General features: G+C 24.6%; 1 protein-coding gene across 1 annotated transcript; it reads left to right on the top strand.

The window, feature by feature from the left end:
* Window positions 1-344: 344 nt before the first annotated feature.
* On the top strand, window positions 345-20,992 carry LOC129972860 (alanine--tRNA ligase, cytoplasmic-like). The gene is made up of 23 exons (XM_056087159.1): window positions 345-489; window positions 672-831; window positions 3,711-3,899; window positions 5,073-5,218; window positions 8,314-8,505; window positions 8,838-8,982; window positions 10,247-10,392; window positions 10,871-10,979; window positions 11,428-11,466; window positions 12,392-12,500; window positions 13,236-13,360; window positions 13,494-13,647; window positions 14,229-14,398; window positions 14,509-14,622; window positions 15,139-15,279; window positions 15,390-15,530; window positions 16,395-16,507; window positions 16,614-16,722; window positions 16,809-16,928; window positions 18,325-18,444; window positions 18,764-18,856; window positions 20,072-20,185; window positions 20,762-20,992. Exons 2-23 carry the CDS (start codon window positions 685-687, stop codon window positions 20,933-20,935), a joined length of 2,910 nt encoding a protein of 969 aa, XP_055943134.1. The 5' UTR covers window positions 345-489; window positions 672-684; the 3' UTR covers window positions 20,936-20,992.
* The last annotated feature ends 1,280 nt before the right edge of the window (window positions 20,993-22,272 follow it).

The following is a 22,272-nucleotide window of genomic DNA, read 5'->3' as shown; positions in this document are numbered from 1 at the left end:
TCAGAGCTCGCATTAAATTGTAATTATCTGCAATAGAAAAAATAGTCTTCCACTAGCAAGAATCTAAATGAAAAAATTGTAAATTTGCAAAATTGAAAAAAAAATAATTTCATGAGTTGAATGTTCTTTTACTATGAAAGAAAGAAAACATCAAACAATATTTGTTTTTTTATTTTTTCAGCGAAAATATTTATCTTTTCTTTGGAAATTGGGTTAAATATTTACGGAATATTTAATAAATACAAAAAATAAAAGAGATTTATTAATTAATGGATTGTAGTTTTGCTTCAAGTCTGAAAAAAAACAAGAAAAAGATAAATTTGCTAAACATAATCCAGCTCAACTCCATGCCGCAGGTTTCTCTTTCTCTTTCCCTCGCAACCAGACCACGCATCGCGACGTGTTTGTGTTTTGTGTCAATAGTGACCTAATTATATTTTCTATATATATTAAAAACCTCGCTTCTTCTAAAAATTGATTCAAACTTATGTGAGTATTAAATCTTTATAATTGAATATCTACAGCTGTTGTATTTGTACTTTCTTATTTTTCGAATTTTGGAAACTTCTATTTTAATTTGAAATTCCCGCATGTCATATTTGATTATTGCATCATTTGTCTTTAATATTATTTCTTTCTGTTATTCGATCAATCTGAATTATAAATCTCAGTTCTAGGATAAGAATGGATACTTCGCTGACTTCTAAAGAAATTCGAAAACAGTTCTTAGATTTTTTCATTGAAAAATATGAACACAAATATGTACATTCGTCGCCTGTAATACCCCACGACGATCCAACTTTACTTTTTGCTAATGCTGGAATGAATCAGGTAAGTTAATTAGTATTTTACGGCCTGTGGAAAAGACCAAAATGCAAGGGGGGAAAAAAGCTTAATTAATGAAAATTTTTAAAGAGAATATTTTGTGTTGTAAACTTTTACAAATATGTGTGTAACTTTTTTTTTTGTACATTTTCTAATAAATCTTGAACAAACTAAGAAAAAAAATTGAATGATAAAAAAAATATTTTTTAATAAAAAAAAAAATATTTCTTTAATTGTATATATTATAATGTTAATTCAAATTTAGTTAGTTCACAATCTCTTCAGAAATTTCTTGTCATGAACATTTTCTTTTGCTAATATATTGACATATGACTTTTTGCTTATTTGCCTTATTAATTAATTTAATGTTTAGATAGTTGTTTTTGAGAGAAAAAAATTATTGTTGAAATTTAAAAAATCTTTTCAAATTTAAAAATTCATATTCAATTAGAACTTGTTTTAAGAAGTTTTCAAGGTTGAGTAGTTTGCCTTGCCCTCCTTCTTAATGATTTAAATTTTGCAATCATGCCTATTGAAAAATATTTGATATTGTGTTCTGTGTAGAAAATGAATGAAACAAAAACATGAACTTTTAATGCTTTAATTTTTTTTTTATTTTTAATAATCAGGTTAAAGAAATATTTCTATGTCAAAAGGAAAAATTTTTTGGCTATTTGTATTTTTTAATCAATTTAGATTATGAGTTTTTATTTTTTTATATGTTTTATGAAAAGGCATGTAATTTTAATAGAATGCATTGTTTTCAAGATTGTTTTGTAATTTCTGTCTAAAAAATTTTTTAATTTAAATTGTATTCTTTTTCTTGTAAAAAGATTTACTGATGTAAAAAGTGTTGCTAGATAGCTTATGTAATATTTAAAATATTTGCTAATTAGTGCCTAACTAATAGATGATAAAAATATAATGATTTGTCTTATGTAAATTTAAAGTTCTATTAGAGATATCAATATTGTGTTGAATTTTTATTGAAGAAATAAAGTATTTGATAATATTAATTTTTTAGATAATTTTTTAATTAGCAGTGAATTTTGTAAGTTTCAAATGTATTTGAGTTTGTTCTTGGGAATATAATGGGCAGATACTTTTATTGATAAGTGAATATAAATTACCTAACTCTACATACAGACAGCACCTGTGTAAACAGGTGGATTCCAATCCAATTTTTATTAGTGATCTTGCATGTATGACTGTTTTGGGAAAAATAATGCTCAAGTGTTAAATAAATAGTATTGCTTGTTAGTTATATATCTTTTATTAATCTTGTTCATTCTGTCTAGTGATATTTAAAATGAATATTTAAACTATTCTAAAATTAGTGGTTATTTCTGTATTAGAAAAAAATGTCAAATTTACTTTCATTATGTCTACATGTGGTAAATAACGTTAATTTCATTGTCATTAATTATTAACATTTCAAGATTTAAATTGTTTTAAATACATTTATCTGCTTTTCTAACTTGAAGATGAATTAAATGAAATAAAGAATATTATGCTGAATAATCATACCTTTTTGTAATCTAATAAAATTTTTACGCTATCTGTGTGTATCTTGGATAAATGTAAACAGTATTTACATGTAAAATAAATTTATGAGGATATGTTTAGAATACCAACTGAACTTTTTATTATCATTTTTCAGTTATCTTATAATGAAGTAGAAATGATTAGTTTCATTTTCATTCATGAAAGCAAAAAGAAAGTAAACATTAACATTCACAATTTCAAGCATTATGAAATTTGTTACAGATTTTCATGGCATCAATGGGAAGAAGAGAGAAGACTGCAAAAATTAATAACAGTGTTAAAATTTGAATGTTTTCAGTTATTGCTTATATTAAAACAATAGTAAGGAAGAAATACTAATCAAATATTAAATTTCAGAGATTTGGAAAAAGATTTTTTTTATATAAATACTCTCCCTATTTTTGAAATGTTTGATGATATTAAATTAGTATGAGAAAGATTTTCCTTTCCTATTTTATGTGCTAATATTAATTTTTTGATAGAAAAAAAAATGCTACCTGTTTTTAAGATCTGAATAATTTTTTTAATGTTTATTTAAATTCTCTGAATTTCATTCAATAAAACTTAGTTTTTTCAGTAGATTTATATTAAAACATTCTTAAAATAATAACCATAATACATTAGAAAATTTTCTAATAAAACTGATAATTGAAATAAAGTTTTTAATTGATTAGACTACTAATAACCATGCTATATAATACTTCATCTGTAAATTTATTCCTGTGAGGTTCCTTTAAATTCTTGAACTTAGTTTTTGTAGAATTGTGATGGGAAAGAAATTTTTTATTTCTCTATACAGTAGACTCCCGATTATCCGCGCCTGCTACACTAAGGGTTTTTTTTTTTTTTTTTTTTGCTTCCAAGCAAAGAGAAAATGCTTCCAAAGCAAGAAGCAAACACAAATGATTGATTTCTTCAATTTACAGTTATGCTTTTGTAATTACATAATACATTACAGTATTAAAACAGAACATATGTATTAATTTTTCTGTGTATCCTTGACAACTCTCGTAAGTACAAATCACCTTTCTGTTTTCACTAACAAAATGCTTTTTAGGTTAGTTTTATACTCAAATATTAAGCGCCAGTTAAACATTTCCTGCTGATTATTTTACATTTTATTGTACATAAAACGATTTTTCAAATTGGAATTACTGTTTTCTCTTTTGCTATACCCGTTTTTAGCTTTTTTCGGATTATCCGCGATTTTTGTTTTTGTTATCCGCGGCTTCCGCGCCACCCAATTCCGCGGATAATTGGGAGTATACTGTATTTGTTTCTGATATTGTATATTAATTGGTATTTCCTAATAATTTTTTTTTCCTTTTATATATATGTAGTATAAACCCATCTTCTTGGGTACAGTTGATCCAAACAGTGATGCAGCCAAATATAAAAGAACTGTCAACACACAGAAATGTATTAGAGCTGGTGGAAAGCATAATGATTTGGATGATGTTGGAAAAGATGTGTATCATCATACATTCTTTGAAATGTTGGGCAATTGGTCCTTTGGTGACTTTTTTAAGGTAAATGAATGTATTATTTTTCTCTTTTGTTACTGAATAATTTTTCGCATTTATCAATTTTATGTAGGATTCTATTTATTACCTCAAAAGATATCAACCTATTCAATATTTTAAATCTGATTTTGAAGTTTCATGTAATAAAAAAAATGGAAAATGTTTTATGTAATCAAAATATTTTTGGTTCCTTTATAATTAATTTCTCTAAGATATGTGTGTTTATATATTTTTATCAAGTTTTGAAATGAACATGCGTTATAGTACTGCATGAAAGTGGAAAAGACATAATTATGAAATATTTCTGAAAATGTGCTCATTGATTTTGTGAATGTCAGTTTTATTTATATATTATTTTAGTATCAGAATCGAACTTTTAATATGAGATTAATTTCTCATAAGTTTAGAGTTTGTGTAATTCTGTCAATTTAAATATTTAGTTAGTTTCAATGTGTTTATTCTTTATGCATTTACTTTTAAGAAATTTTATTGTAGTTGTCACAAAGCTACTTATTGTTGACAGAATTGTTGTTTCTCTGTGTAGAAATAAATTTTTAAAAAACTTGCGAATGTTTTGTTATAATCAAAAATGATAAAATAAGTTATATATTCATTTGTACTTAAACACAAGTTTTATATGTAATAAAAGTAATGCAAGTTTGATATGTAATGCAAGTTTATTCTAAATGTCATATAAATTTGTTAAAATTATGTATCTTTCCTTTGGTAATTGTTAATTACCTTATATGTTCCTTCTACATATAACAATATTATATAAAAAAAAGTGTGAATTAAGGTTGTTAATAAATTATATAATTATTTGCTTGTAATTAATTAATGTCCCTAGTAGATAATTTAACTCATCCATAGTGATGACTATTTTAATTTGTTAAGAAATCAATTATATTCAACTAATAACTTTCATCACTAGAAATTATCTTTAATAGTGGATAAACTATGCATTTTGATAAATAGTCCCAACTTTCCAGTTAGAAATATATTTTGGGTATTTGATTTTCAGAAAATAAGCTTTCGACTAGAAATTTAAAATTTAAGAAGGTGCTAAAAAAAGATCGTGAAGGGTTGACCTTAATAATAGTAAATTTTAATTTTAATTAATCAGTATTAATAATTTTATTTGTATCATTTATTAAAAAATTTAATGTTCAATTTTTACAGCGAGAAATATGCCATTGGGCTTGGGAATTGTTAACAGATGTATTCAAGTTGTCTAAAGATCGTCTGTATGTTACATATTTTGGCGGAAATGCTGATTTAGGTTTAGAACCTGATAATGAATGCAAAGAAATATGGAAAGAAGTTGGGTATGTTTATTTAATGATTTTGATAGAAAAAGTGCATATTAATATAACTTATTAATAACTTTAAACTTCCAAACTATTAATTATTTTGATCAAATTAATTTCAGTTTTTAGAGATATTATTTTCAGTATGTAGAAAATGTATTTCAAGCTTTAAGAAGGTAAATTAAGAGGAATAGTGTGCTTTTGGGCTGAATTTAAAAATAAAAGGGACCATTTCGATTGCATATAAAATTAATCAGTTAAAAAATGTTGATCAGATTTTATATTTTTATTGATTTATACAGAAAATGTGGTTTGTAGTCTTGAAATTAATCAATTTAAAATGCTTTGTAGTTGAATAATCTGTTTCATTTTTTTTTTCTTGGTAGCTATTATTTTTAAAGAACTTTTATAATTAGTTTTTTTAATTTCTGATTTTACTTCAGTTCTTTGAAAATAGGTAATTGCATGTAAATGTAGCATCATTATTTTTAATGTATTTGCTAGACATTTCAATATTTTTTTTTTAATTCTTTTTCCAATTTGGTATGAATTTTGTTGTACTATAATTTTTATTTGTGGAATAATAATATATTATTTGTTTAAACATATTTTTGTTTCCTTTTAGATGTTATTTTTTCACAATTCTATGTTTCAAACTCATTTTTAGTGTTTTTCATATGTATGTATCTATTATTATATTGTTTTAAAAAAGCCTTCATTTTCTATATGAAAATTTAAATTTTGAATAGAAAGTAAAATATGTATCATAAAATTTTATTTCATCACTTCTTTAACCCTTTATCTACTGACGTTACTTATTAGTACCAATCACTTTAAAACTTTATAGCACAACAACCATTACTTATATTCTGATGGTACATTTTAGAAACAGTCTTTTAACTCTACTTTTTCATAATAAATGGCAGTAGTTGCTCTAGGCTGATGAATTTTGCGAGGAAGAAAGCTATTTTCGAACGAACATAGTGTTCTTTTGCTGCCATTTTGTACAGATTGCTGCTCTTATCTTTTCTTTGCTATAAATGTATAAAATCAAACCAAATTTAAGTGTTGTATTTTTTTTATTTATTCTGTATTGCCTTAGAATATTATTTGCCCAATCATTATAAGATAACTGATTATGTAATGTGATTAACAGTCGAATTATTTGATGGTACTTATAAGTACTGCCAGTACACGTAGTGTCGGAGAAAACTTGTTTTCATTTTGTCCATGTAATTATCTATAGTATTTCTGTTTGTTATAATGTAATTATGAAAGTGTAGTGTTGCAATATGTTTAGGTATTTTTTATAGATTTCAATTATAGATTTTTTAAAAATTAATTAATATTTATTTTTTTACTGACACAGTCAAGAGCATTTGGAAATGTTAATATTGAAAGTGAATTTGTTTTTGCATTCCAAATAAAAAAATAAGCTAGATTTTACTTGCAAAATCCAAAGGAGACACAAAGTTGGTACCAAAATTGACGTTACCGCACCCAAGACTACAATGGACACATTGGAGGAATTGATAAAGTCGACATGTTACGTGCTATTTATGATAGGAACAGAAAATTTTAAAAAAATGGTGTCACGGGCTTTTTTTTTTTTGCTAGAAATGGCATATGTAAATTCTTATATTGCATATGTGGAAGTGCGTCATTAGAAAATGTCGTCCCTCGAATATAAACGCTGCATTACCAAAAAATTACTAACAAAATCAAAACCACGACCAAAACGAAAAGGGAGACCTAAATCTAATGAAGATGAACAAACTTGTTGTACAAAAAAGAGAAGAAAAGGAAACTTGTATGTTTCTAATGATGTTCGTTAAGAAAATAGAGGACACCATTGACCAACATTCATGTCAAATTGAGGTCATTGTGAATTCTGTGCACTCAAAAATATTCAATCAAAACCACATTCAAAATGCTCAACTTGTAATATATTTTTGTGCGTAAATGAAAAAATATTATACTCATCAAATGTGAATTTCTACCTTTATTATGTATAAAATAAAATTATGTCAATTTGATAATTTCTTTGTTTTCTTATGAGTGTTTTTTGGTTATTTAGCATTTTTAAGAGGTTAAATTTCATTAGAAATATCACCCGTAATTTTTTTCTATTATGAGGAAATTTATACATAGTGTACTAACGGTACTTTTAAGTACCACTTTAATTAATTAGTTCTAACAAATTAAATTTCGCACCGGGGAGATGGTTTTTCTTGTATATTCTTTAATTATCAATATGGCAGCTAAAAAAATATATTTATGAAGAAATTTTCAGTAGTTCATAATGCAGTAGATAAAGGGTTAAAGACTTTTAAAAATTAGACTCCACAATTAACTGATTAAATACATTCTAATATGATTTATAATCTTACTAGTAAGGTTCATTGATATGATTTCTTTGTAGTGGTGTATAATAATACATGTATAATAATGAAATATTACAGATTTCATATGTATCAGAGAGAGAATGGGAGTATCTTATCTCCTACTTGAATACTTTTTTTTATTACTTTTACAGTTGTTTTGTACTTATAACTTAAAAATTCATTAAGTTTTAAAATTATAACAATTGAATGCATTGATTTATATTAATACTTGTTTTCCTTTTCATATGTTTTTTATTTTACTTGTGTCTAGAAACCATGCGCGAATACACTATTTAAAATTTTAAATATCATAAGTATTGCCAGTTTGTTGTCACAATATTTTTAATTTTATTGTCAAAATATTTAATTCATGTATGTAATATTTCCTCTTTGAGTATCTGTTTCTATACAATACAGTAACTAAACTTATATTTAAGTTGAATTATTTGTAATTAATATTTTTGAAGTATAATACAATTTTGAAAATTTTTACAATATTACATTAAATTGGATAAATTTTGAAAAGCACACTTCAAAACACATAAACATTTTTAGATGCATATCTTGAAATAAGTCATATCATAGGATAATTTTTTTTATCTTGGCATATAGAGTAGATAGATTTCATAGCTCTTCATTTTATATGTATCCTAGCTAGGATAATCATAAATATTTTTCATGCTTTTTATAATTTATTTCATGGAAAAAAATTGTTATTTAATATTTCAGTTTGCCCGAGGAAAGAATTTTGCCTTTTGGTATGAAAGATAACTTTTGGGAAATGGGAGAAACTGGACCCTGTGGTCCTTGCTCTGAAATACATTATGATCGTATTGGAGGAAGAGATGCTAGTAACTTGGTAAATGCTGATGTACCTGATGTCTTAGAAATATGGAACCTTGTGTTTATACAGTTTAACAGGTACACAATTACCGGACTTGTGTAATATATTCTCTAAGTTATGTACATTTTCATGTTTATTCTTTTTTTAAAATTTATTATTATTTTTCCTTTTCTGAAAAATTTTTATAATTAATCTTTTCCTAATTTTTGTTAAAGTTTAAACGTTGATATATTAATATTAATGAGATTTAAATTAATGATACTTTTGATCCTTGAAATCAAATGTTAACATTCTTAAAAACGTAATTTTTCAGTGCTGATGCTTAAACAAAAATAATGATCCAGATCTTGAAACTAGTATTTTAAAAAGCTTTAATGTGTAAAATAAAAATTGGGATTTTTAATTTTAGAGAAAATGATGGAAGTTTAAAGCCTCTTCCTAAAAAGCATGTGGATACTGGAATGGGTCTAGAAAGATTAGTTTCTGTAATTCAAGACAAATCTTCCAATTATGATACTGATATTTTTGTTCCTATTTTTGAAGCTATTCAGAAGGTATGAAATTTGATTTTTCATTTCATTTTTACTATTATTTTAATTTATAACATTTTCTACCAGTAGAATGATGCATATTATACAAATTTTTGTTAACATAATTATACAACATGCTAATTAATTTTATGTCAGATGAATTCATTTTTATTATGATTAACATTTTTATAATGATAAAGAATGTTTATTCAAATTTTATATAAAAAATTTCAATAGATTATTTTTTGCAAGAAAATACTGGTATTAAATGTTTTTGTATTATTTGTACGGATTTTAAGAAAACAATTGGAGCACCTTTACTGCTTTTGACTGCTATTATACAAAAACTTTCAAAAATTGTATGCCGACATAATGTTAACATATCTTAAGTAGGAGGCAACTAAATTAATTTTGTTCAAATTATTAAAATATGGGCGATGGCAAAAGTAATTTTCTGTAAATTATTGAATTAGTTCAAAAACTATAGTTTATTATTATTATTTTTTTTGTGCAGAAGTATTTTTGCTAGCGGATTGTTAAAAACACCTGCTATGTGATGAGAGTTTGGAGAGAGAGCACTTATTTTAGTAGTGTTATAAATGTTATAAATTTTCACTTTTTTCATCAGGTAAACACCTTTGTTTTTTTAGCTTTCTATCTCATGAAATATATTTAATTGTTGATCTATTTCAAAATGTAGAAGCATCTATATTGCTTCTATACTTTTTTTTCCCCCTGTATGTGTTTGGTACAACTGCCATGCCAGAAACTTATAAAGACTTTCTCTCCAACTGATTTAATCTTTTGTATTGTACTGTGAAATCGCCATGTACATTGCTTTATCTTTTTTTTTTTTATCACATTGTGTATGGTGATTCAGTTGATTAAAAATATGAGTATTGGCATGAGTGGTTGATTGCAGTTATACATCTAGTTTTCCTATCTCCAGAGAAAAGACAGAGTATTTTCCTCTTGCTAGAGCAAAAACTTTATTTTTAAAAAATATCTCAGTTTTTTTTTTTTTTTTTTTTTTTTTTTCTTCTCCTTTTTACTCATATTCTAAATGTTAATGTTAGAAAAATAAGCCCTTATAAAATATTTTTTTAAAAAAGTAATTCATATTTCTTCTGTGGTATTTTTATATATCCATTCAGTCTCTTGTTTGAGTTACTTACTATTGTATTTTTTATCAACTTATTTGTTTACATCAAGGAAAAGTTTTCTCATTTTTTTTATAAAGTATCTCAAACAATGCACTGTTAATAAGATGCATTTAAATTTTTTCTAGGCTACCAATGCTCCTTCTTATACAGGAAAAGTTGGTGCTGATGATGTTACTGGAATTGACATGGCTTATAGGGTTTTAGCTGATCATGCCCGTACTTTAACAGTTGCCTTGGCTGATGGTGGTAGACCTGATAATACTGGCCGAGGGTTAGTATGAAATATTTGCATGTATTTCCTTTCTGTGTGGAAATATGTTAGACAATGATTTATTTTTTATAATTTTTAAGTATCGAATAAAAGTGCAAAATTCTTTAAAATGTAAAATGCAGAAGCTATTACGAAACTTTTTTCTCGACCAGTGAAAAGTTTACAGATTTATGTCAAAATTGTTTTAACTAAAAATAAATGAAAGTTTTGATTTTACAAAATAAATTATCATGACTAAGAAAACTTTTTTTTCCCTCTATAAATATATAATAATATAACTAGCTTTATTTTTAATTATACATTTTTTTCCCTCCTTTATTTTTTTTTAGAAATTGTAAATATAACAACCCTGGTAAGAAATTCAAACATTTTATTGAAAATTATGCTCGTGCATTTTGTGCATTTCATTGTGTCAAATTACTTTGCTTAAGGGATTGTAATTTTCATTGTAATTTTTATTTTTCTTATTTATTTTTAGCTATGTTTTAAGAAGGATACTGAGACGTGCTGTGCGATATGCATCAGAAAAATTAAATGCTAAACCTGGTGTATTTGCTAGTCTTGTTCCAGTTGTAATCAGCATCTTGGTATGACATTAGAATTTTTATACTAAATAATGAGTTATTTTTAGACAGCTAATACTATTCTTTATATTTTTGAAATGAAAATGTTTTTCCTAATTTTGAATTTAACAATATTTTCAGCAGTGATTGTGTTATTATACATGTTTTTTTAAAAATTAAAATACTTTTTTTATTCTTTTATTTATATCAATTATTTTTCTGAATATTTGAAATATTTTCAACTTGAGCATTCGCTACTGATATTTTTAAATATGTCATATTTCTTTTTTTGGTCTAAAAGAAAAGATGTGCACTTTCCCTAATAAATATTTTTTCATGCATATTTATTTATTATTTTTACTTAAACTTTTAAAACATTGGATCATAAGTGATCATAAAACAGTATTATTCTAAGAAAGATTTTATGCTAGTAAAAAAAATGCTACTTTCTCTGACATTGTTTCTTTTTCAGGGTGATATTTTTCCAGAACTTTCTAAAGATCCTCAAACAGTATGTGCCTTTTTAATGACAATTTGGTATTTGATTTGAATTGAATTTTGTAATATTTGCTTCAATAGTAATTGCAATTTTTAAAAAATACTTCAAAAATAAAGCACAGTGTCCATTAAAGATCCTTTCGTGTGTAATTTTTAAAAAAAATTGGTGAAATTTTCATAACAAGCACCCTATTAACAGGCTTTTTTAGTTTTATGTTTTCCTTCTTTTCAGATATGCTACTCCATTATTTTTTGTATGTGATTTGTAGCCATTAAGAAGTTAAGCAAAATATGTTAAATTTTAGATAACCGATATATATTATCTTCACTAAATAACAGAAAGAAATCCAAAGATCTAAAAGTTTGACTTGTTGAAACTCAAAGACTAGTTTATAGCATTAAAATTAATTGTTGCTGTTGTTGTTTCTAATGGCTCTTGTCTAGACAAGCCCACTGACTTTAAGAAGTCAAATTAAATTTAATGAAGGAGGTAACTGATTAAATCATAATTGAATGATTATTTCACAAATGGAAGCTACAGAGATATCTTTCAATATCAGTTCTTATTAAATGAACTAATGTGCATCTAATATAACAATTTATTTTTTTCTTTTTGCTGGGCTCGCAATTTGGTGCATTAAATGCAAAATCGGTAAAAGATCTGTTACTTGATTTTAAAGTGTATAAATATTTTGTATTTATCTTCTGTTATAAATAACCTTTACATTGATAGAATAAATATAGAATTAAAATTTTATAAAAACTATTGATTCTTTTTTTTTTCTTTTCATTTTTTTAATGAACTATAGACATTTATTCTCGTAGTTAAAAGTCTAAATTATATTATACTGTGATTTAACTATATTAGGACTGTGGAATCCTCATTGTTTCTTTTTTTTTTTCCATCATGAATTAATTGTTGAAAATTAATATTTCAGATTATGGATGTAATTAATGATGAAGAAACACAATTTTTGAAAACTTTAAATAGAGGTCGACAGCTTTTAGAAAGAGCTATCAAAAAACTTGATTCTAAAGTTCTACCAGGTAATTGTTTGAATTTTTAAAAAATCTGAATAATATCTATATTTCATTTGTCTTATTTATTTAAATTCATTTCATATATTTAATATTTTAAATAAATTTGAAATTAAGGAAATATTTTATATTTTATCAAAAAGGTTAACAAACATTCTGTGGAATCAAGTTAATTAATCATGTTTTCCATAATCAAGTTGCAGTAATGGAGCTTTCCATAATAAAGCTTTATAAAAAGTATCAGTTGTCATCAACTAATGCCTATGTATTCATTTATTTTTTGGTGTTATATTATGGTTTATATCCAAATGAAATGTGATGTTTCAGTTATTCATAAGATTAATGTTTTTTAATTCATTATTTTAGAATAAGAAGTCATTCTATAATTCATTTTATTTCTTTTTTTACATTGAGGATTCATATTTAAATTGTTTTATAAGATACAAATTATCTGAAGACTCTTTACATTCTAATATATATATTAAGTTAATCCTAAATTTTTATTTTGCATGTCATTTCATAGTTTAAAATACTTAGCATATTAACTTTTACAGTGCATATTACATACGCTCATATTGCATCAGTACGTATGCTTATTTACATATTCATATTAAATATACAGTTTAATATTAAATATTCTGTAGTAATAAAATCAGCAGTTATTAAGTTAACATTTTTGCAGAAATATTTATCTATGTTATATATTTATCTATCTTTATTTTCACTGTTTTTTCTTATTATTAGGTGATATTGCTTGGAGGCTGTATGATACATATGGTTTCCCTATTGATCTGACCCAGTTAATGGTGGAAGAAAAAGGTTTGCAGATTGACATGACTGGTTATGAAGAAGCTAAAAAACAAGCCCAAGTAAGATATATTTATAAATTATTAATTCATAATACGTTTTACTTTTGTGCCTTATTTTACTTAAATGAATTATTGATTGTATGTTAATGAATGAAATGTATGAACGATAACAATGTTGTCTCTTTTCTCTCAGCTCATGTCACAAGCCAAAGGTGAAGGTGCAATTGATGAAATTAAGCTTGATGTGCATGCTATTTCAGAACTGCAAGAAAAGAAAGTACCACCTACAGATGATATGCCAAAGTATTCCTATCGTGCTGTGTCAGATAACAAAGAATCCAAATATGGTATTAATTTCAGCTTTTTAATGTTGTGAAATTATGATAGGTTGGACCTTTTGAAATAAATCAAACTAGTTAGAATGAATTCAAACAAATATTTTAAGATGAAGCTTTTATAGGAATTTTGACTGAGATCTTTATTTTATATTTATATAAAAATATAAATGGATAAGAATTGTGTTATTTTATTTGATGGTTAGAAATTCTACTGCTTTAGTTTACATTCTAACGGTTATGTACTTTTATTAAATATTAGGATAAGCTCAATGAATGTGTATTTAATCATTTGAGAGTGAAACTGCTTTCCTGTGGCAGATTTTGTCAACATATTAGTTACTTTGAGCTTCCCTTCTTGCCTAATTTATATGATCTTAATATGGATGGCATCAAATGGATTTTGAAGCTCCCTGAAGATTTCAAAGTATGAAATAAGTGTCTCTCACACCTCTGAGAAAAACTACCATTGCCACTGCTGTTAATACCTTTCGATAGAAAAAAAATCAATTACTTCATTAATCTAAAATTTATAAACTTAGAATCACCTTACCTTTATTATTTTTTAATCTGAATATCTTATCATATTTTAGAATTTGAGCCTTGTGTTGGCACAATACTTGCTTTGAGAATCCAAAAGGCATTTACTGACAAAGTGGAAAATGGTCAGGAATGTGGTATTATTTTGGATCGAACATCATTCTATGCCGAATCTGGTGGTCAAATTTATGATCTTGGTTTCATGGTTAAAGAAGATGATGAAGTAATTTTCTTGATATTTATTCTGCATTTTGTAAACTGAAAATCATTTCTATAGGTAAATTTTTGTTGGATTCATATTATGTTTTGATTTTGTAAAATTTGACCTTTTAGGATACAGAATTTTCTGTTAAAGAAGTTCAGCTTCAAGGTGGCTATGTCATCCATATTGGAACACTTTGTGGAACTCTAAAAGTAGGAGATAAACTGAAACTCTTAATTGATGAGGTATGTTAAGCTACTATTTTTTGAAATAGTTACATGTAATAAGTCTGTTTAAAGGATTATTGCTAAATTTTTAGAATATATGTATGATGTAAATATGCCATTGTTGAAAATATAAGACATTTCAATGAAGAATTTAATTGTGTTCAAATCCAGAAATATTAAAATGATGAACTAAAATCAAGTTTTGTTAGAGTCCTAAAATTAATTTCCATTAAAAATTTTGAATTTTGCTTTGCATTTAAGTTTAATTTGATTTAGATTACTAAAATAAACGTTTAATTGAAGGATTGAAATAGAAAATTTTCTTTACAATTAAAATTAGCATATATGTTCTCATATATATGCACATTTTAATAAGCCAAAGTATTCTGTAGAATTCAACAATATTTTACATGACTAATATGTTCTTTTAAAATTTTTTAAAAAATGTCATTTCCAAGTTCTTAACTTTCTTTATATATTAAAGAATAACACAACTTCATTCTGTGCTAATTCTTTTTATGTCTTTAATTTCAGGAAAGACGAAAATTAATTATGAATAACCATACTGGTACTCATATTTTAAATTTTGCACTTAGAAAAGCTTTAGCTACTGAATGTGACCAGAAGGGATCCTTAGTTGCTCCAGACAGACTAAGGTTTGATTTTACTAATAAGGTAAATATAATCTTATTATTTCAGTATATTCTTAATACCTGTATCAATTATTTTATATCATTAAATTATTTTATGATTATATTAACCTTTTAAAAACATTCTGTTTTTAGGGAGCTATGACTGTTGCCCAAGTTAAAGAAGCTGAGTTAGTTGCTAATGAAGTTATTTCTAAAAATGAAGAAGTTTATGCTAAAGAGGCACCATTACCAAATGCCAAAGCTGTTCAAGGATTGAGAGCTGTGTTTGGAGAGGTTAGAGTGATTGAAAAAATATTTTTATCTTTAGACAATAATATATATGATAAATCCATTTATGTTAATTTTTAAAATTATTTTCCAACTAATTAAATTCAATAACAAATTAAAATGTAATGTAACTGCTGAGTTATGTGAGTTCTAGCTTTTCCAGACATTTTCTTAGTCTAATTCTTGTAACAACTATCTAATACTGAATTGCAATATCATGTTGCTAAGAAAAATTTTTGTTTGTCCAGCTTTTGTGAAATCCCTTTTTAACCATATGTTAACTTAAAGTATACTTCTTAGATCTCTTTTCATATCTCAAATACTAATAATGTTTGAAATAAAAAAAGCATTTAAAGCTGCTATTAGATTAACCATTTAGTAAACAATGGAGAAATTGGATATCTGTGAAATTGTAATTTACAGATATTTCCTCTCCTTATTTACCAATGGAACATTATAAATAAATGTATTAATTGGTCTCTAAACTAATTATTTCTTTAGTTCTTGAAAATACATTTCTATTTTTTCAGCAGTTAAATTTGCTTATATCATTATTTGAAATATATTTTAATATTTGTAGATCTGTTTAATTGCAAATTTTCTTTAATTTAATCAGACTATGTGCACATCATTTGATAGTAGTTCTGAACAGTAGTAGCTTTAATTGTACTTCCCTAGCATTAATGTAATAAAGTCATGGCAAAATTAACCATTTTGAAGGGTTTTTATTATTATTTTAGAATGCTTTTAATATCAAATATTTTTTTAAAAAATTATGTAAGTATGATTTTTCTAGAGTTTAATTCTAATGGATAAATTACTTGCACATATTAATTATTAATTAATTCTGACAAATAATTTTATTAACAGGTATATCCTGATCCTGTCCGTGTTGTTTCTATTGGAATTTCTGTTGATGATCTACTAGCTGATCCATCGGGCCCTGGTGGAAATGATACATCAGTAGAATTTTGTGGTGGAACGTAAGTATTGATTAAAATATTTTTATTGATTTGGATTTTAAATGTAATGGAAGAATTTATTATCATTCCCATCATGGAATATATATTTTGGTATCTTTCTTTATAGACATTTAAAAAGATCAGGACATGTTGGAGATTTTGTTATAGCATCTGAAGAAGCTATTGCTAAAGGTATCAGAAGAATTGTAGCTTTAAGTGGCCCTGAAGCTACAAAGGTATGAAATTTTTTTTATAATTTATCATTTCTGTTATAATTTGCAATTTAGAATTGTAAAATCATTATTTTTATTTCTTGTTATAGGCAATTAAAAGATCTGAATTATTCCAAAATGAAGTAGAAAATCTTAAAAATCTCGTAGAGGATAAAAATAGGAATATCAATGAAAAAGAAATTGTGAAAAAAATTGTAGAGCTTACTGAGGTAATGTTCAAATTTTTGCTACATTCCTATCTTCATATTATACATTCTTATCTTCAGTTACTTTTATCTCATCTTTAATAATAGAAATTAAATGCATGTTTTCCTTGATGAGGTTTTTGTTTATTAACAAGGAAATACTGATGATTGAATTTTAATTAATTAATCAATTTCAAGAATATTTAATGTGTCTTTATAAATATTCTTATTTTAATTAATTTAATCAATTAATAAATAATTAATCAGGTTAAAAATTTATTAAATTATTTCAATTATTTTATAGTTTACGAAGTGTTCTAAATAAGGAAGGTTTATATATACTACTTCAGATTGTGTTAGCTACATATGAAAAATATTCACTTTATTAATTAATTCATTCTTATGAAAAAGATATGTATTTACTTTTGTGCAATAGTTTTAATAACCTTTTTCCCAAAATAGATTCTCTTTTTTTTTTTTTTTTTTAAATTTGAAATAATGATTATTGATTAATATTTACTTTTGTCTCTGCTTTATATATAAAAATATATGATTAAATTATAAAACTTGAAAGTAGTTACTGATATTATAGTAATGAGTTGTTTCAACCTGGCATTCAACATATGTAAAATGCTTTTAATAGTATAATTTTATTTTGATTACAATAATTTCAAATTTCTTTAATATATGTAATTATGCATATAGTAAATTTCCTTATTAAAATAGCTGGGCATATATTATACATTCAGTTATCCCTCTAAGTTATAACCAATTTTAATATAATAACTTTGAACTAAACAGAATTAAGGTTTGCATCGGATAATTGCATTTCTTGACATGTAGCTGAATCTATGGGATTTTGAAGAATATTTTATAAGGAGAGTTTTTGAAAATGTGTAATAAATACGAATTAGCCACATTAATGTTTAACAGTGTTTATAGTTCATATGGTTAATTTATTGTTTACAATTTGAATCTATTTGTTACTTATGGAAAATAGTATTTCTTTTTAATTTTTAAATAACTCGTAATATTTTTAATGCTGTACTCTTCTGATGGTTTTGCATAAATTGAAGGCATTTACTTATCTTTTGCAAAGAAATTAATAGTATTATTTATCAAAACTATTAATTATAATTTACAATGAATGGAATCTTTTTTCATTTTTTAATACTTTATATTCTTGGCTTATTCAAATAAATATTTTATTTTGTAAAATAATGGTTTAAAGTTAGTAATTCTGACAGCAAAAATATTTAAGTATTTCTAAATCAGTTTAATAATTTTCCTTTTTCTAACAACGAGATGAACAATAATTGTAAATTTATGAAGAAAAAAAATTTTTTAATCTTTATTCAGCTTTAATTTAAAAAAAAAAAAAAAATTCAACTTAAATGAAATGCATTTTTTTTTTCCATAGGAAATTTCCCAATCAAATATTTCTTATTGGAAGAAAGATGAAATGAGAAATAATTTGAAAAATTTGAAGAAAAAGTTAGATGATTTAGATCGTGCAAACAAGGCTGCTGTTGTTCAAACTGTAAGTAAAATCTTTTATTATATGATTTACATTTTTACTTTGATCTTTAAATATATTAACAGATAAAAAAATATTACATAAAAAAAGAAATTGCAGTGTATAGTTATTTTAAATACATTTAAAGAGTATGTTGAGAGACTTAACTTTTTATTTTCCAGTTTTAAGAAATAGAATTGTGCACTAATTCTCGCTATATATATATATATATATAGATAGATAGATAGATAGATAGATAATGTGATTGTATGGATTATTAGTTCAAATTTCTGAAATTAAAGTACTGACGATAAACAACATTTATTTATTTATTATTTTGTAGATTACAGATGAAGCTAAAAAATTATTTGAAGAAAATTCAAAAGATAATGTTCAGTATATTGTTCACGAATTCCAAGCTGGCTTCAATGCTAAGGTAAGAATATTTTATCTTCTTATAGCCAGTAGCATATTTCTGCCGAGACAGATTTCATATCTACCTGTGACTGCGGATAGATCAATTAAAAATATATTCAGATAATTATCTTTTTTCAAAATAAATTAATAATTAAAGCACATTCTCAGATTTATAAATTAATGTAAGCAATTTGTCAAGTGTAATTAGTCAGATTGTCATCTATTTCATTACATTTATTTTGCTATTACAGCATTTACAAATATCAAGCATCTGTTTAAATAATATTGTTCCTTGAACAGTCATAATTAATAAAGTATTTTCTTGAAGCTAGTAAAATAAAAAATTAATTATTAATATGTTGTTTAAATTAAAAATGAATGAAATGTGAAATTATATTGACCCCTTTATTTAAAAAGGAATTTTACTGTGCATAGTGCTGAGGACTGCAAAATGCGTTAATTCACTGCTACTTATAGCTAAAATATAAATTTAAAAAACAGTTCTGTGTTCTTTTGATGTGCCAAAAATTGTTTTTAGTGTGCATAGTGTTTCTTGATTATTTTTTTTTATTTTATTCTTGGAAATCCATTTTCATTATGTTAAGTTTCCTTACAATCCATGTTTGTTCATTATTAACAATAAATTTTGAATTATATAATTAAGAAGCACATTGAATACTCTATTTATCAAAATAAAGCTATAATTATGTCTAAAACATTATTTTATTTACCTAATACAACTTTCTATAAAATATATTGTGATGGATGGAACCTTTAGATACATTTATTGCATTCATCACCAAAAAAAAAAAAAATCAGTATGATCAAAATGTATTAAAAAAATTGTGTGTATTTGGAAGATTAATTATTTAGATTATGTAAGTATGTAAAACATATGATTAAACTATGGTTTTATTAATAAGGACACTTCTCACAAATATTTTTGTAATGTTTCTATTTAATCATATTTTTCTATAAATTAAAAAAAAATCATTGCTATAACATTTAGGAAACATTATCATTAAAATTCTTCCATTGGACTAATATAAAATATCGTATTTAGCTTGAAATATATGTAAATAGTATTTGTAATTCATACATATTGGATACCAAATGGATCTGCTTCTTTTAAATGAAATCAGAATTCTTTATTTTTATTTATTTATTTTGTTAATGCTTTTCTACTTCTTTTTTTAAGTCTTTATCACATTTCTTTTCTCTCATCAACATTTAGGCTTTAGATGCTGCTCTTAAACAGGCTAAATTACTTACGCCTGATACTGCTGTGATGCTTTTCACTAAGGATTCCGAAAATGAAAAGGTTCTATGTATGAGTGCTGTTCCTAAGGTAATTGAGTTATTTATTTAAAATTGATTATTGATTTTAATTTCAATTTGTACTTGTATCTATAAATATATGAGAAGTCTGTAGTTTAGCATTGTTTTCAAATTAGATCTTGTTGAAGGCTTCTGAGCTAAAATATTTTTCTAATTTGATAAATTCATTCATTGTAACAATTTGTTTTTTGTTGCCGAGTTGTACCTATATGGTAGCTGTATGAAAAATGTAATTTTTTTTTTTTTTTATCTATATGGGAACAAATAAAAGAACTATAAATTTCATTTAAGTGGTTTCAATATATTTCTTTAAAGATTCCCCCCCCCCCTCCCCTTCCTAGCAGGGAAAAAAGTAAACGAAATTTATTATTAAAATGTTTAGTTTGATAATAGATAGAGTAGTAGTTATAATAACTTAGAGTAGTGAATTACTGTTATAAAGAATTTTAACTAAGATCTTGATTGAAAATTCTTCCTTTATCTAGTTATATAGTGGAGAAAGAATATTTTTGTAACATGATGTGTGTATATTTATCTTTACCTTAACTTTTGAAAATATGTGTTTGAAATTATTTTTATTTTACAGACAGTAACATCTAAAGGTCTGAAAGCAAATGAATGGGTGCAACATGTTACTCAAGTTATAGGTGGAAAAGGTGGTGGCAAGCCTGAATCAGCTCAAGCGACTGGAACTAATGCAAATGCTGTGAATGAAGCCATTAACTTAGCCAAAACATTTGCTGAAATGAAGCTAAGTTAATGTATGCAAAGCATATATTAGGAAATTATGGACCAATAAAAAAATCTTTTAATTTAAGATCATATTTGAATGCTTTGATTTGCATTTCTTGTTTTTTAATCAATCTCTGAAATTCCAAGAACATATTCAAATATGAAGTAAATGCTTGTACAGATATGTATTTTTTGTAATATCAGTGAAATCTGATAATTTAAATGTGTATTTATTAAACAATGGAGTCTTCCCTCCTAATAATTGTACTAAGGCAAAAAAAAAAAAAAAAAGAATCAATCGATTTTGCTTTTTATAATGTAGTTTTCTTCTTAACCACTGTGCTGCAAGAAATAGAATTGCATTATTCCTTCAATCATTGTTTCAAAATCTTATGTTTCATATTAAAGGAAAAAATGACTAATTAAAAGTTTATTTTATCAAGGGTCTATCTTTTATTGTGATGTGTAATAAATTTACATCAAATTTATTATCTTAATCATAAATCTATTAAAAACATTTTAAGTGCTATTCTGTATGCACTGTTAAAAAACTGTTATTCTGTATGTAAAAAAAAAAAAAAAAAAAAAAAAAATTATTTCATACAAAAAAAAAATATATATATAATTTTTGTAGTTAAAAATCATATTGAATTTTGACAATTTAAACTGCTTTAAACCTTTATTGTTATTTGAACATTTTCGCTACATTTAGACAGCCTTCATTTATTATCACAGTTTTATTCTGTCATTCATAGTAAAATCCTATAATAAAAATAATATCTATTGTTCTATAATAAAATGATTTTATTTCTAATAAGTGTTTTAACCATTTTTTTTAATGTAGAGTATATAAACTCCAAAAGTAAAAATTGAATATGTATTAATATGTAAATGTGGCTAATAAATTGCATATTGAAGCAAAGAGTAATGCTATTTTGAACTAAATACTCACAAAATTAATTTCTTTTTGATACCATGATTTATGAAATTCATATTTTGACTCTTCAATTAACTTCAATGGGTAAACTGGATACTTTTTGTCAATTAATTTTTTATCATTAAATAAAATTATTTACAAATTTTAATAATTTTGTTCCAATTTTTATAGTTATCTTGTAATTTATACATTCTTTTTTGCCTCAGCAAATTTTATAATATGTCAGTTTTCAATGAAAATTGATTCAATTACAATTGTGCAGGAATTTAAATAAAATGAATTTAGAAACTTATATATTTTTATTTTTAGTCTTTATGATATTCTATTCCATTTATGATAACTAAGCAATTGAAGTGGCAAAATTTCAGTTTGTTTTTTTAATTTGTGGAACTTTTTTTAATTAATGTATATTATTAGAAGAAACTGAT

Source organism: Argiope bruennichi, chromosome 6, assembly GCF_947563725.1.
Source record: "Argiope bruennichi chromosome 6, qqArgBrue1.1, whole genome shotgun sequence".
Classification (NCBI taxonomy): domain Eukaryota; kingdom Metazoa; phylum Arthropoda; class Arachnida; order Araneae; family Araneidae; genus Argiope; species Argiope bruennichi.
Note: the sequence above shows the minus strand (reverse complement) of the source record. Positions and strands in the feature narration are given on the sequence as shown.